General features: G+C 36.9%; 2 protein-coding genes across 2 annotated transcripts; both read right to left on the bottom strand.

Moving 5' to 3' along the window:
- Nucleotides 1-1,259: 1,259 nt before the first annotated feature.
- LOC141659889 (secreted RxLR effector protein 161-like) lies at nt 1,260-2,003 on the bottom strand. Its single transcript, XM_074466819.1, has one exon. It carries the CDS (start codon nt 2,001-2,003, stop codon nt 1,260-1,262), a length of 744 nt encoding a protein of 247 aa, XP_074322920.1.
- A 2,831-nt stretch (nt 2,004-4,834) lies between these two features.
- Nucleotides 4,835-5,419, bottom strand: LOC141659890 (uncharacterized). Its single transcript, XM_074466821.1, has one exon. It carries the CDS (start codon nt 5,417-5,419, stop codon nt 4,835-4,837), a length of 585 nt encoding a protein of 194 aa, XP_074322922.1.
- Between the last annotated feature and the right edge of the window lie 8,647 nt (nt 5,420-14,066).

Consider the following 14,066-nt stretch of genomic DNA (forward strand, 5'->3'; position numbering starts at 1 on the left):
TTTTGAAAAAGCCTCAGGTCAGCAAATTAACGTTGATAAGTCTTCAGTGTTATTTAGCAGAAATGTATGCAGTAATCTCAAGCAAGAGCTGTGTCACCAGTTGAATTTTAATGAAGCAGGGGACAACAATATGTACTTGGGTCTTCCAAGTTTTTTAAATAGAAAGAAATCAGACACTTTTGGATACATAAAAGAGAAGCTCCAAAAAAGGCTTCAGGGATGGGACAAGAAGAAGTTATCGAGAGGTGGAAAAGAAATTTTGCTCAAGACAGTGGCCCAAACTCTCCCAAATTACACCATGAGCGTCTTCCTTCTTCCAGTTGAGGTTTGTAAAGACTTAGAAAGAGCCATGTGTAAATTTTGGTGGAAAACAAACTCTACTAAAGAAAGATGCATCCATTGGATGTCTTGGGACAGAATGAATTCGAGGAAAGCAGATGGAGGAATGGGTTTTCGAAATATTAGAGAATTTAGTGTTGCACTCCTTGGCAAGAAAGCTTGGCGGCTGCTAGTTAATCCTGAGAAGCTAGTAGCTAAAGTTTTCAAAGCAAGATATTACCCATCAGAATCATTTTTGACAGCTAAGGTTGGTAGTAATCCGAGTTATGTATGGAGAAGCATGTTTGAAGCTCAAAGTTTGATCAAGCAAGGAAGCTCATGCTGAGTTGGTGATGGACAGTCTTTATTTATCAAGAACGTACTGTGACTCCCAGATGTTAATGATTTATACATTCACTCCTCCAGTACTGCGGCTTTCTTGAATCAGAAAGTTTTATCTCTAATGATCACGGGGGAAAGGACATGGGACAGAGACTTGATTTATGACTTGTTTAACGACCGTGATGCGGCCCTTATTCTTTTTATTCCGCTAGGTGGTGATGATGCAGATAACTGGTACTAGAAAGGTGAAAAGCTAGGAGTTTAGTAAAGGGTTTTGACACTAGGTTTTGCGTATATACTGAACTTGTTATGGTAAGCAGTAATATACCAGAGAGAAGATTCACAGTAATGCAAATTATTGTATTACTCAACTTACCAACTAAATATGCAAATTACAATATATAGAAAGCAACAGCCAGGACTACTACGCATAAGGCTCCTATTATTAAGCCACTTATGAAGGACTACTTCCTAGAATCAAGCAACCAGCTACTAATTTTCCTGTGTTAACGTGTATACACCGATGTTAACATTTATTAATACAAATAATAAAACATATAAATAAAGTTTAGATTATATTTCCAACACACCCCCGTAATCTAAACTCCTGACACAACATACTTCAAGTTTCTGATGCCTAGTAAATCTCTCATCCTTTCAAATTTCACAGTAGATATGGGTTTTGTAAGTATATCGGCACACTGCTCTCTTGAACATATATGCTTAATAACAATCTCACCACGTTCCACACAATCACAAATAAAATGGTATCGAATGTCAATATATTTACTCCTTCCATGAAAAAGAGGATTTTTAGTTAAGTCGATCGCTGACTTATTATCCAAATAAATCACAACCGGGCGATGTTTCTGATTAGTAATCTGACTGAGTAAGTTGCTAAGCCACACACCTTGAGATGCAGCCACAGTAGCTGCCATAAACTCCGCCTCACACGAACTCAAAGCCACACAACATTGTTTCTGGCTAACCCAAGTGATCAAACTCTCATTCAAGTAGAAGACCACTCCACTAGTGCTTTTCCGATCCTTAATGTTTCCTGCCAAGTCGCTATCTGAATAGCCTGATAACAAATAATTTCCAGTCCCTTTGGCGTACACTAGACCATAATCAACAGTACCTTTTATATATCGAAGGATTCTTTTCACTGTATTCATGTGTAGGGTCGTAGGTCGCTCCATATATCGGCTAACAAGGCCCACGCTAAAAGCTATATCAGGCCTAGTATGAACTAGGTATCTCAATCCTCCCACGTAGCTTTTGTACACTGTAGAGTCCACTTCCCTCCCCTGTTCATCTTTGCTAAGCTGCGTCTTCGGCTCCATCGGATATTTAATAGCATTGCAATCGCTTAGACCTGCTTTATCAAGAAGTTTTTTGGCATATGTTGTCTATTTTAGCTCAGTGAAGCCCTTTCCCTGCTTTACTTCTATACCCAGATAATACGATAGGCTCCCAAGGTCACTCATCTCAAATTTATCGTTCATCTTCTTTTTGAAGTTTCTGATCATAGTTGCATTGGTTCCAGTAATTATTAAATCATCAACATAAATTCCAACTACTAGAATTTCTCCCCCTTCACGTTTTGTGTACACCGCGTGTTCATAAGGACACTTTACAAACCCAAGTTCTTCAAGATACTTACTCAGCTTGGCATACCACGCCCTTGGGGCTTGCCTTAACCCGTAAAGAGCCTTAACAAGTTTATAAACCCAATGTTCTTTTCCCTTTTACACAAAACCCTCTGGTTGCATTACATAAACTGTTTCTTGTAAATCTCCGTTTAAAAATGCCGACTTGACGTCCATGTGATGGATTTCCCACTCATTTTTAGCCGCTAATGCAAGTAGAAGCTTTACTGTCTCCAATCGAGTGACTGGGGCGAACACTTCTTCAAAATCAATCCCCTGTTTTTGCACGTACCCCTTTGCGACAAGTCTTGCCTTGTGTTTAATGACATCTCTATTAGTATCTCTCTTCAATTTATACACCCACTTTACACCTATTGGCTTGTGACTAGGTGACGGTTGAACTAACTTCCAGGTTTTGTTTCGCTCGATTGCACTAATTTCAGCCTTCATAGCTTCCTGCCATACTTCTTCTGTAGCTGCCTGATCATAGCACATAGGTTCTTCGACCCCCAACATTAATATCTCTTCATCTAATTCCACCTCTTCAGTATTTTCATATATTTCCCTCAATGACCTGAACTTTCCAGGATCACTACTACTTGAGTGATCTGAAAATTCGCTGTCATTTTCATCGTTGGATGAAATTTCAGTCTGGGAGTTTGTTGTCGAATCCGTTTGGGTGCTGGAACTCGACTCCTCATTTGTTGTTGCTTCTCCGATACTTTCACAGTACCAAATTGATCCCCATTATTTATGTCTTCTACTTCAAACATGTCTGGTACTACAAAACTTTCCAGGTTGCATGCAAATCCATTTTCGTGTCCAGAACTCCAGTCCCAAGCCTTGTCTTTGTCAATCACCACATCCCTACTTATCAAGATTTTCTCAGATCTTGGATCAAAGAGCCTGCATGCTTTGGTCCCGGGTTCTCGTCCCATATATACTACCTTCTTGCTACGATCGTCCAGTTTTTTCACATGAACATCCGGTATTTTCATGTACACCACACTTCCAAAAACTCTAACATGACCAACATCGGGTTTATTTCCTGTCCAGATTTCATATGGCGTCTTTCCTGCCACTGCTCTCGTAGGTAACCTGTTCAAGAGAAATACGGCATGTCTGACTGCTTCACCCCACATGACTGCTGGGGTCTGTTTCTCCTTAAGCAAAGCACGGGCCATAGCTACCACTGTACAGTTTCTTCGCTCAACAACTCCATTCTGTTGTGGAGTGTAAGGGGCTGTGAAGTGTCTGACGATTCTATTGTCTGCACAATATGATTTGAACTGGTTGGACATAAATTCTCCTCCTCTGTCCGTTCGGAAGGTTTTTATCTTTTTATCAGTTTCTTTTTCCACTTGAACCCTAAATTTCTTGAACGCTTCAAAGGCTTGATCCTTGCTGACAAGCATGTAAACCCACATTACACGGCTAAAGTCATCCACTAATAGCAAGAAGTATCGATTCCCAGCCATAGTTGTAGGAGATATTGGTCCACATAAGTCCCCGTGCACAACTCTAGTTTCTGTTTAGCCTGAAAGCTCGCCTTTTTTGGGAATGGTTTGCGAGTTTGTTTACTTACCAAATAGCCAGTACATAAGTCCCTAGGTCGCGTGAACTCTGGAAGCCCATGTGCCACCATTCTTTGACATTAATATCATAGACTGATAATTTACGTGGCCAAAACGTGAATGCCATTTCAAAGTAGTTTCTTCCTGCCTTGAAAGTAAGCACACAGATTTATTTGTTTCAAGCAATATTTTATACAATCTATTAGCTGATCTTTTTACTTTCATGAGTAGCCTTCCATTAACGTCATGGACCCACAAATACGACCCATTTAATACCACTTTATTACCACCTTCCGATAACTGCCCTAGGCTTATAATGTTACTATAAAGAGTGGGGATAAAATATACCTCCTTGAAGACAATGTCTTCTCCGGTTTTGCACTTGAACACCACAGACCCTTTCCCTTTGATTTCAACCGTTGATCCATCCCCGAATTTTACCAGCCCTGTCACACCTTCGTCTAGCTCTCTGAATGTTGACCTTTGACCCGTCATATGATTGCTCGCGCCGTTGTCCAAATACCATAGATTAGAATCAACACATGTCTTCGCTTTGTCCAGTCTTGGCTTTACTGCTCCTTCATTGAGAAGTAATGTGTGCCCCCCATTTTTAGTGCACTCCGTTAAGAGTAGAGCAGGTTCTTCATCGTGAATCTGTGTCAAATTTGCTTCAGTTCTCGTTTCTATGTCACGTTTGGGTTTACGACACTCATACGTAAAGTGTCCAAAAGCACTATAATTAAAACACCTTAGTCGACTCCTGTCCCGTCCCCCACGACTTTCTTGGCGGCCACTTGTACTTCGATTTTTGTTATTTGTCATCTCTGTTTCCCCGATTTTATTCCTTTTTATCCACTGATCCTTAGTGAACAAAAGTTGCCCCTGGTTGCTTTCTCTCCTTTTCCATTCTTCCCCAGTCAAAAGGACTTATCCTCTAGTGTCATCCGATTGTTATCTTCTCAGTTGTTCTTCATGCGCCTTCAACGACCCAACAGCCTCCTCGACTGTCATCTCCTCAAGATTGGAAAATTGCTCGATCGTTGAAGTTATTTGCAGGAACTTAGATGACACAGATCTCAAAAGTTTCTTCACTATAACAGATTCCTCGATTGTTTCTCCCAGAGTTCGAATATTGGTTACGATTCCGTTTAATTTCAATGTGAAGTCATCGACCACATCTGCATCCTTCATACTGAGATTCTCAAATTTTGCCCTTAAAGTTTGAGCTCTAGCCTTCTTGACTCGATTGGCTCCCAGACACATCATCTTCAAGGCTTCCCAAGCTTCTTTTGCAGATGTCTTGTCCGCCAATGAAAGTAACATATCCTCCGGGATGGCTTGAAATATAACAGCCAAAGCTACTTTGTTTGTTTTATCCTCAATCGAAGCATTCAGATCTTTAGGTTCCACAGCCTCCCAAATCGAATGAGCCTGCATCACGACTCTCATCTTTACTGACCAAGCAGTATAATTACTCCTTGTCAACATCGGATATGCTAAACCTATCGAACCATCCTTGATCTTGTGAGTATCCATCGTGTTTGGCTTTGGCATATACTTTGGCATTCACCGAACCTGAAAGCTCTGATACCAAATAAAGGGTTTTGACACTAGGTTTTGCGTATATACTGAACTTGTTATGGTAAGCAGTAGTATACCAGAGAGAAGATTCACAGTAATGCAAATTATTGTATTACTCAACTTACCAACTTAATATGCAAATTACAATATATAGAAAGCAACAGCCAGGACTACTACGCATAAGGCTCCTATTATTAAGCCACTTATTAAGGACTACTTCCTAGAATCAAGCAACCAGCTACTAATTTTCCTGTGTTAACATGTATACACCGACGTTAACATTTATTAAGACAAATAATATAACATATAAATAAAGTTTAGATTATATTTCCAACATTTAGTCGGTGAAAACTGCATATACGCTGCTACATGAAACAGATAGAAACAAGCAGGGCACTGATAATTCAGGATTTTGGCGGAAATTGTGGAGCCTAAAAATTCCTGCTAAAGTGAAAATTTTTCTTTGGCGTGCTGCAAGTAATTGTCTTCCTTCAAAAGATCTCCTCCGTAGCAAGCAGGTGCATGTAAATGACGTATGTCCTGTCTGCAATATTGATTCAGAAACAACTCTCCATTCCCTGGTACTATGTTCCTTTGCAGAAGCATGCTGGAATATAACTGCACTTCCTCTAATATCAGGTGACTTTTAATCCTTTGCTATTTGGCTTCAGCAGGTATTTAACCAGATAAATACAGAAGTAGTGATTGTATCTGTCATGGTGTGTTGAGTGCTCTGGAAAAATCGAAACGATTTAGTGTGGAACCAAAAATGTATGGATGTCTCAACAGTGGTTGTAACGACATTATCTGTCCTCAACCAGTGGCAATTTGTCCAAGATAAAACATTCGACAATACATTGAGTTTCTTGACTCAAGAGGATGATCGAGATAAGTGGCAAGCTCCAAATTTGAACAGAGTTAAGGTTAATACCGATGCTGCATTATTTGACAACCCGAGCAAATTCAGTCACACATTAGTCGTTCGGGATCATATTGGAAACCTAGTAGAAGCTATATCCAATTGTTATCAAGGATCAGTGTCTCGAGAAATCGCAGAAGCTATGGGAATTCGTGAGGCTCTTAGCTGGGTGAAAGATCAAAAGCAAGAGGATGTGGTAATTGAAACAGACTACCTGATGTTGGTTCAGTGGCTTCGAAGCTTGTACATCGCTGTTTCAAAACGTAGTGGACAAAACGTAATGTTAAGATTTGTTAAGCGATCTGCATAGCGTAGCTCACTATTTAGCGAGATATAACTCTTCAATAGCTGATCGTAGGTGGAGGATGGAGAATATCCATTCGGATTTTCATTCAGTTCTATGTAATGATTTGAGTTGATAAAACTTCTTCCCTTTGCTGGCAAAAAAAAGAACTACAATTAACTTACAGACCTATTAATAACTAATTTTTAATATTTTGATTTTAATAATATAGTATAAGTTTGTAATATAGATGTGTAATATTAATACATATTTTGTATTTATATTTCAAAATTTTGTATTTATACTTCTATTTTATTTTTGTTCTATTTACAATTAACAATAACTTGAGATATATGATAACAAATGTTATACTTTATCAAACTAAGATCTAAGTGCATGCAATATTATGGAGTTGTTATGGTATTTTAGGTAGTTATATGTATATAATTTCTTTTTAAAATTTTAATATGTGTTTTTTTCATTTTATGTAACTACCGTGTTATTTTCTATTGTCTAATATATTCTATTTGATTTAATTCCCTACAATAGTTACATTGTCCCATTTACTATTTTTTTTGATTAATTTAAAAAACTAAATTTCAATTTTATATATAAATAGTTTTCACTTATAAATTTCAGACCAAAACAGTGATAATTATTAGTTGTATTAAACTATTTACAACTAATTTTAGTTTTTATGTGAATTCATAGAAATAATATGATTTAGAACATATTTCCTGTGTCCGACTCATTTTTTTATATTTTACAGGCTATTATAAAAAATATAATTACATACTTCATTTTTAAAAAATTTATATTATATAAAAATATAAATATTATATTTTAATTTAGAAAACAAATTATAAAAAAATATAGACAATTACATTTAATAAAAATGCATATAAAAAATTGGGGATATAATTTTAAATATATGTACTAGCAAAATACAAAAGTACATAGTATTGATCAATTGACCATCCTATTTTGTTTAGTTGATAATGCTTTGGGATACAGTCTCAGAGATGGCCTAACCCACACACACCCATTTTCAAGAAAAAATAAGAACAAAAAAACAGGCTCTTACAAATATGAAATAGAAAAGGTGACCTAATGGATCCGCTACAATGTAAAGGGCTCATAATTTTTTTTAAAAAATTGTTGTTAATTGTTAAATGATAACTTATGGATTCAGATATGTTAAAACATACCACTATTTAATTCTTCACCTTAGTAGCATCACGTACAAGACTAATAATTTGAGTTTTTTTTATTTATTTTCTATTATTGAAACCTCATATTAAATTTTTTGCAGAGAATCAACCCATCATTCAAACCCCCTGTTACAATTAAGCGATCATAATTCTGATCTGTTTTGAATTTAAATATAACTACAGATTATGAACAGTTTTGATTATGTAATCATACAGATTTATTATTGTTATAAATGTCTCCTATAATTATGTAAATACTCAGTTATATATACAACATCTATAGCAAATAAGATAAGGAAAAATAATTTCTACATGGTATCATACTAGGTCTAAGACTAAGGCTCCGTTTGAGAGTGTTGTTGAAAATGCTTGAGAAAAAGTGCGGGTGGAAAAAGTGCTGTCAGGAAAATTAGATAACTGTTTGATAATATTTTTTTTATTTATGCATATTTTGAGATATAATATATAAAAATAATGTTTTTGAAAAAGTTTGACGGTGAAACTGATAGTTATTTCTTGCAAAAGCTGAAAATAACTTTTTCAAAAAACATTGGGGGACATGCTTTTGCTAACAACATCTTTTAGACTAAAAGCGCTTTTGCAGACATCAACTTTTAGAATTTAACAAACACCTTTCTGATATTTTTTCAGCAAAAAGCTGCGGTAGCTGTCTGCAACAGCAATACCAAACGAGACCTAAGATCCTTAACTCTTCCCTTCTTCTTTTCTATCTTCATCTTTTAACTATATCTCATGGCTCCTCTTTCTGCTTCTTTTCCCTCTCAAAACATAGCTCCATTCACTAAATTCACCGAAACCAATTACTTGATACGGTTAAGATAAATTATGCCTTACCTTTATGGTGCAAAATTCTGGGGATATGTTGACGGCTGTATACCACAACCATCACGTTGCTAGGTCTGGGCCAATTAGTAATAGTCTCGACTTTCGCAGGATCCAATTCAATTCCTCTACCAGATACAATATCCCCAAAAATGCCACTTCCTCCAACCAGAATTCACACTTTGAAAATTTTGTAAAGAATTTCTTCTCTCTCAAAATATCAAGTACAGTACGTAAGTGCTCCTCATGCTCCTCTCTACTCCTAGAGTATATCAAGATATCATCGAGGAAGACCACCACGAATTTATCCAGATAATCATGAAAGACCCGATTCATTAAATCCATAAATACCGTTGCTGCATTCATCAACCCAAAGGACATCACGAGAAACTCATAATGACCATAACGAATGCGAAATGCGGTCTTCGGAATATCTTCCTCCCTAACTCGTAACTGATGGTAACTAGATCTCAAATCTATCTTCGAGAAGTACTTCGCTCCTTGTAACTGATCAGACAAGTCATCAATACGTGGCAATGGATACTTGTTTCTGACAGTCACCTTATTCAACTCCCTATAATCAATGCACAATCTCATGGAACCATCCTTCTTCTTCACAAAGAACACATGAGCGCCCAACGGAGACATACTTGGCCTAATAAATCCCCTGTCCAACAACTCTTGCAACTGCTCCTTCAATTCCTGCAACTCAAGTGGTGCCATCCGACAAGGCGCCTTAGAAATAGGCTCAGCACCCAGAACAAGTTCAATAGTAAACTCCACCTCCCTATGTGGTAGCAAACCTGGTAGCTCATCGGGGAACACAACTTCATACTTTCTCACAACTGGATAATTCTCGATGCGAGGTTCATCCTTTGATGTATCCTTCACGAAAGTAAGGTAGCCATCACAACCCTTAAATAAAAGTTTGCTCGCCTTTAGAGTAGAAATTAATTTAACCTCCCTTTTCGGCTAAGACCCTTGATATACAAATTCTGGTTTATCTGCATCTCCAAAGATCACCCTTTTTCCTTGACAATCTATTGTGGCACGATGAAAACTCAACCAATCCATGCCCAAAATAATGTCAAAGTCATGCATCTCTATCGGAAGCAAGTTAACCTTACAATTTCTATCTCCAACAGCTATTAGACACTTTCGATAGATATAAGATATAATAACAGAATTCTCCATCGGGTAGAAATAGACATACGAGGATATAATAACAAAGGTGCAATGCCAAGATGACGAACAAACGATAAAGACACAACAAAATGGGTCGAACCAGTATCAAATAACACATAAGCATCACGTCTACCAACAAGAAGTGTTTCTGAAACGGTACCTGAATTAGCTGTTGCTTGATTTACCGTTAATGTAAACACTCTGGCTGTAGGATTCTGGTGATTGCCACTGCCACTACCACCGCTAGCTCCTCCTTCACCAGTGTTGCATGATACTGTACAATCCTTTGCCCTATATGACATGCTACCACATAAGAAACAAGCCCCAGTCTGTCTGTAACAAGCTTTACCTGGATGATGTCCACCACATGTAGCACAAGAAACCACTTGAATTATATTGGGGTTTCCCCCATACACTGAGTAACGGCTCTGCCCCTATTGACGATTCTGCCACTGTCTAGGCTGCTTCTGTCACTGAAACTGTTGATTCTGATTCTAACTAACATACTGATTCCGACCATGAAATGACTGACCACTCCCATTCTGATTCTATCTGCGCTACTGACCCTGCTGGCCACTCTGACCTCCATACCACTGTCTATCTTGTGCAAAACCCTGATTATTCCTAGTCCTCTTACTACCACTGTTACACCTAGAAATCCTGAAATCTATGAGCTCCTTATCAACATCCTTTGTTGCATCAACCATCTCTGCCACATTATCAAATTTAGAAGAAATTATGGAACCCCTCAGATAAGACTTCAACCCCCATTTAAATTTATCAGTCTGCTGTGCAGCAGTCCCTGCAACTGTCCCAGAAAATCCAACCAACCTTATAAACCTCTCCATATAATAAGTAATGTTCTCATCATGGTGTTGCGCAAGAGAATGAAACTCCCTCAAATAAGCCTCCATATCAGCATTAGAGAAGTACTGCTCATAAAACACCTCCTTGAATCCATGCCATTCCAAAGCCTCTGGATACTACTCCCCTCTAGTAGCTTTCACTCCTCTCCACCACCTCTAAACATCTCCCTCCAACTGACCTTCTGAATCTCATCACAACCCAGTGCATCAAAAATCTTCTCGAGATGAACAATCCAATTTTCAACATCAATTGGAGTCGGTGCTGAACTAAAAGATTCTAGTTTCTGCTTTACAAACCTCTCCAACCATACAAATGGCTCCAACTAATGGCCTTGAATGTTCTGATTCTGATTCCCATTGCCATTATGATTTCCTTGTCCATTCTGATGTCCCTCGCCATTCTGATTTCCTTGGTTTGCCCAAGCCTGTTGTATAGCCCGAATCACTACTTGCCCTATCATCGCAGCAAGCTCAGCGGGGTCAATGTGAACAGGATTATGTCTAGGAGGCATCTACAATATAAGAGAGCGAACATATGAATATTACAAGAACAAATATGATGAAGCAGTTACAAACAGATTTTAAAATGATGAAGCAGAATGAAATTATAGAGAGCAGACTGAAACAAAATTAAATAGAACACCCATCTTATCATCTACCCAAACTCACAGGTCAATCTAAGTAGATTTTCTACAAGAAAGAACATGGCGCTAATGCCATCTCTATAACACCCCCCTTTTAAATAAAATGAGATATTACTTAAAATCCATAAACATGCAAAAAGAGCACTAATATGTTTATAAACAATAATTAAACAGTCTAAAATCTCCAAAATATTATTAAATCTCCAAACTGTCTAAACCAGTAATATAAATGTAGAAATCTCTAATTAAATAATTAAGTCTAGATAATGATAAAGTCCGAAATCTTATTCGATAAATGGGGGTAGCTCTCCATCATACAGTCCCCGATCCCCCTAAGCACCTTCTAGAAAAAGAATATGGCATGAGCCAAACGCCTAGTACGGATTTGGAATACAGTTTATAAAACAAAGAGATCAGAAATAAATAATCTGTAAATTATAATAAAACAACAATTTTAAAAATAAATAAGGCTGAAGCAATGAGGGGTTAGGATATTTCATACCGAGATCAGAACGTATACAAATACACACATCATAGGGTACCTAATGCGTGCAACATAATGGTTAACGTGTACGACATATACAACATCACCATAAATCAAATCACAAATTAAACTTTGGGTGCACCCACGTATCCTGAAACATATATCAAATGCGCAAAAGCTCTTTTCAAGAGCTAACAGAAGGATACGCCGTGACCAATCACACTGTCACGGAAATGTCATGTCACTGGTGCCGCAATGACATGGCTGTAGTACACCTACAGCTGGTTAACTCGGTATAACTTCTATCACTTTAAGGGTTCAAAATAAAATATTCTCGTAAAATTTAAAATCACCTCATACAAGTAATTGAGATTTCCAAAGCAGAGGTGTCATAAATAATTTTTTGAAAACCGCATAAACCGATATTTAAAATTTTCCAAATCAATTTTAAAATAATTTTCTGAAGTCAAAATAGTAAGATCAAATATTTAATGAAAAGAGCAGGATACATAAATGAATGAATCAAATATATCTGAATGCTAAGAGGAGTAGTGCTGAATAAAAAAGGGGACATAATCCGTACCTCGAATATCGCAACTATTATACTGACAAAATCCGCAAATGATCCGCTAAATCTCCGTCCCGCTATCTAATAGAAAATTTATAATTTATTATTGATATTTTTTATGCATACATATTATTAAAGTCAAGTGAATGATTTATAATTATGTAATTAAATAGACCCAACAAAACATTTAGGGAACAACTTGGTTACTAGTAGTCATCAACATATATATATATACATATTATTAAATTAACCAAACGTACTAATATTAAATAACATAGTAACCAATACGAAGAACATGATTTATACATGAAGTTTTGTAAATCCAAGTACGAGTGTAAATATGTGCTGAGTCAGTTAACCATTATAGGAAATAATTAAATATTAAATATTAAAAAACTCCACATTGATGACCAAACTAACGCATGATAAATTACATAAACTGTAACACCCCTAAATCCGGGGTCGGGGATCCGGGTTGTCACGAGTTCTATTTCCCTTAATAACACCCAATCTTAATAATTACTCAACTACTCTGTACTGTGACCCCACAATAAACACACACACCACACGTTATAGTTTCAGAGATGAACATCCAAAAATAACCACAAGTCATTTTATTCCATAATTATCTGCCAATACACCTTAAAAGGTTTTCTGAATAAATTTATATTTCTTTGCCATTATTACAATTCATAAATATACATAAATCTGGTACATTAGAAGTTGAAAGCCTAGCCTATTGGTAGCTCCTACCTCAGCTACGGCGGCATCAATGCTTCTAGAAAACTGCGGAACGTCTCCTAATCGCTTGCGAATCGGGAGCTTGGTCCTGTTCATCCTTTCTATCTGTTGTTGTGTGATGAAAGAAGAAAGCAAGGGTGAGCAGCAAGCCCACCAAAATAATATGTATAATGATTAATAGTATATGAGCCTTCTCATAGTACTCATGAAGGTCTTGGTCAAAAGAAATGAACCAAGATGATATCTTAATGCGATGAAGTCGCAAAATATTCAGTATATATATACATATATACTTTTCAAAATATTGGAAGTCCTCTTCCATGCATAATACACACAGAGTTCCAGTGTATAACTGTATAAAAATATCGTTGCAAGGTGATCTCATATATCTAACCTTGTCTCAACGTTTTTCTGAAAATCTTTGTCATTCATAAGACAATTATTAATTAGATATAAGTTTAAAAGATGAAGTTACAAGATACCCCAATATACTTATATCTTTCCCAAATACTACTTGAACTACCACCGTTCAAGTTATAATTAGCTTCAAAAGTTCATCACATAGATGAGACTATAAGACAAGATTTGAATAGATTAAATCTTTAAAATATTATCAAAATAAAATGAAGTTACGAGATACTTCATTTGATGTAAACATCATTTTGAAAACTTGACCCTGCCAACACTCAACAATCGCCCAACCGTAGCCTTTCTATCGAAGTGCTCTGGGTAGTGTTGCAGAAATTATCCAATTGGATGATGAACTCATTACGGGAGTTTGCCGCGCCAGGAAGACCACTTACGATGATCAGTCGTAGTAGTACAACCCCACCATTTTCTACATGTAGAGGAGAACCT

The sequence above is a fragment of the Apium graveolens genome, chromosome 5 (assembly GCF_009905375.1).
Source record: "Apium graveolens cultivar Ventura chromosome 5, ASM990537v1, whole genome shotgun sequence".
Classification (NCBI taxonomy): domain Eukaryota; kingdom Viridiplantae; phylum Streptophyta; class Magnoliopsida; order Apiales; family Apiaceae; genus Apium; species Apium graveolens.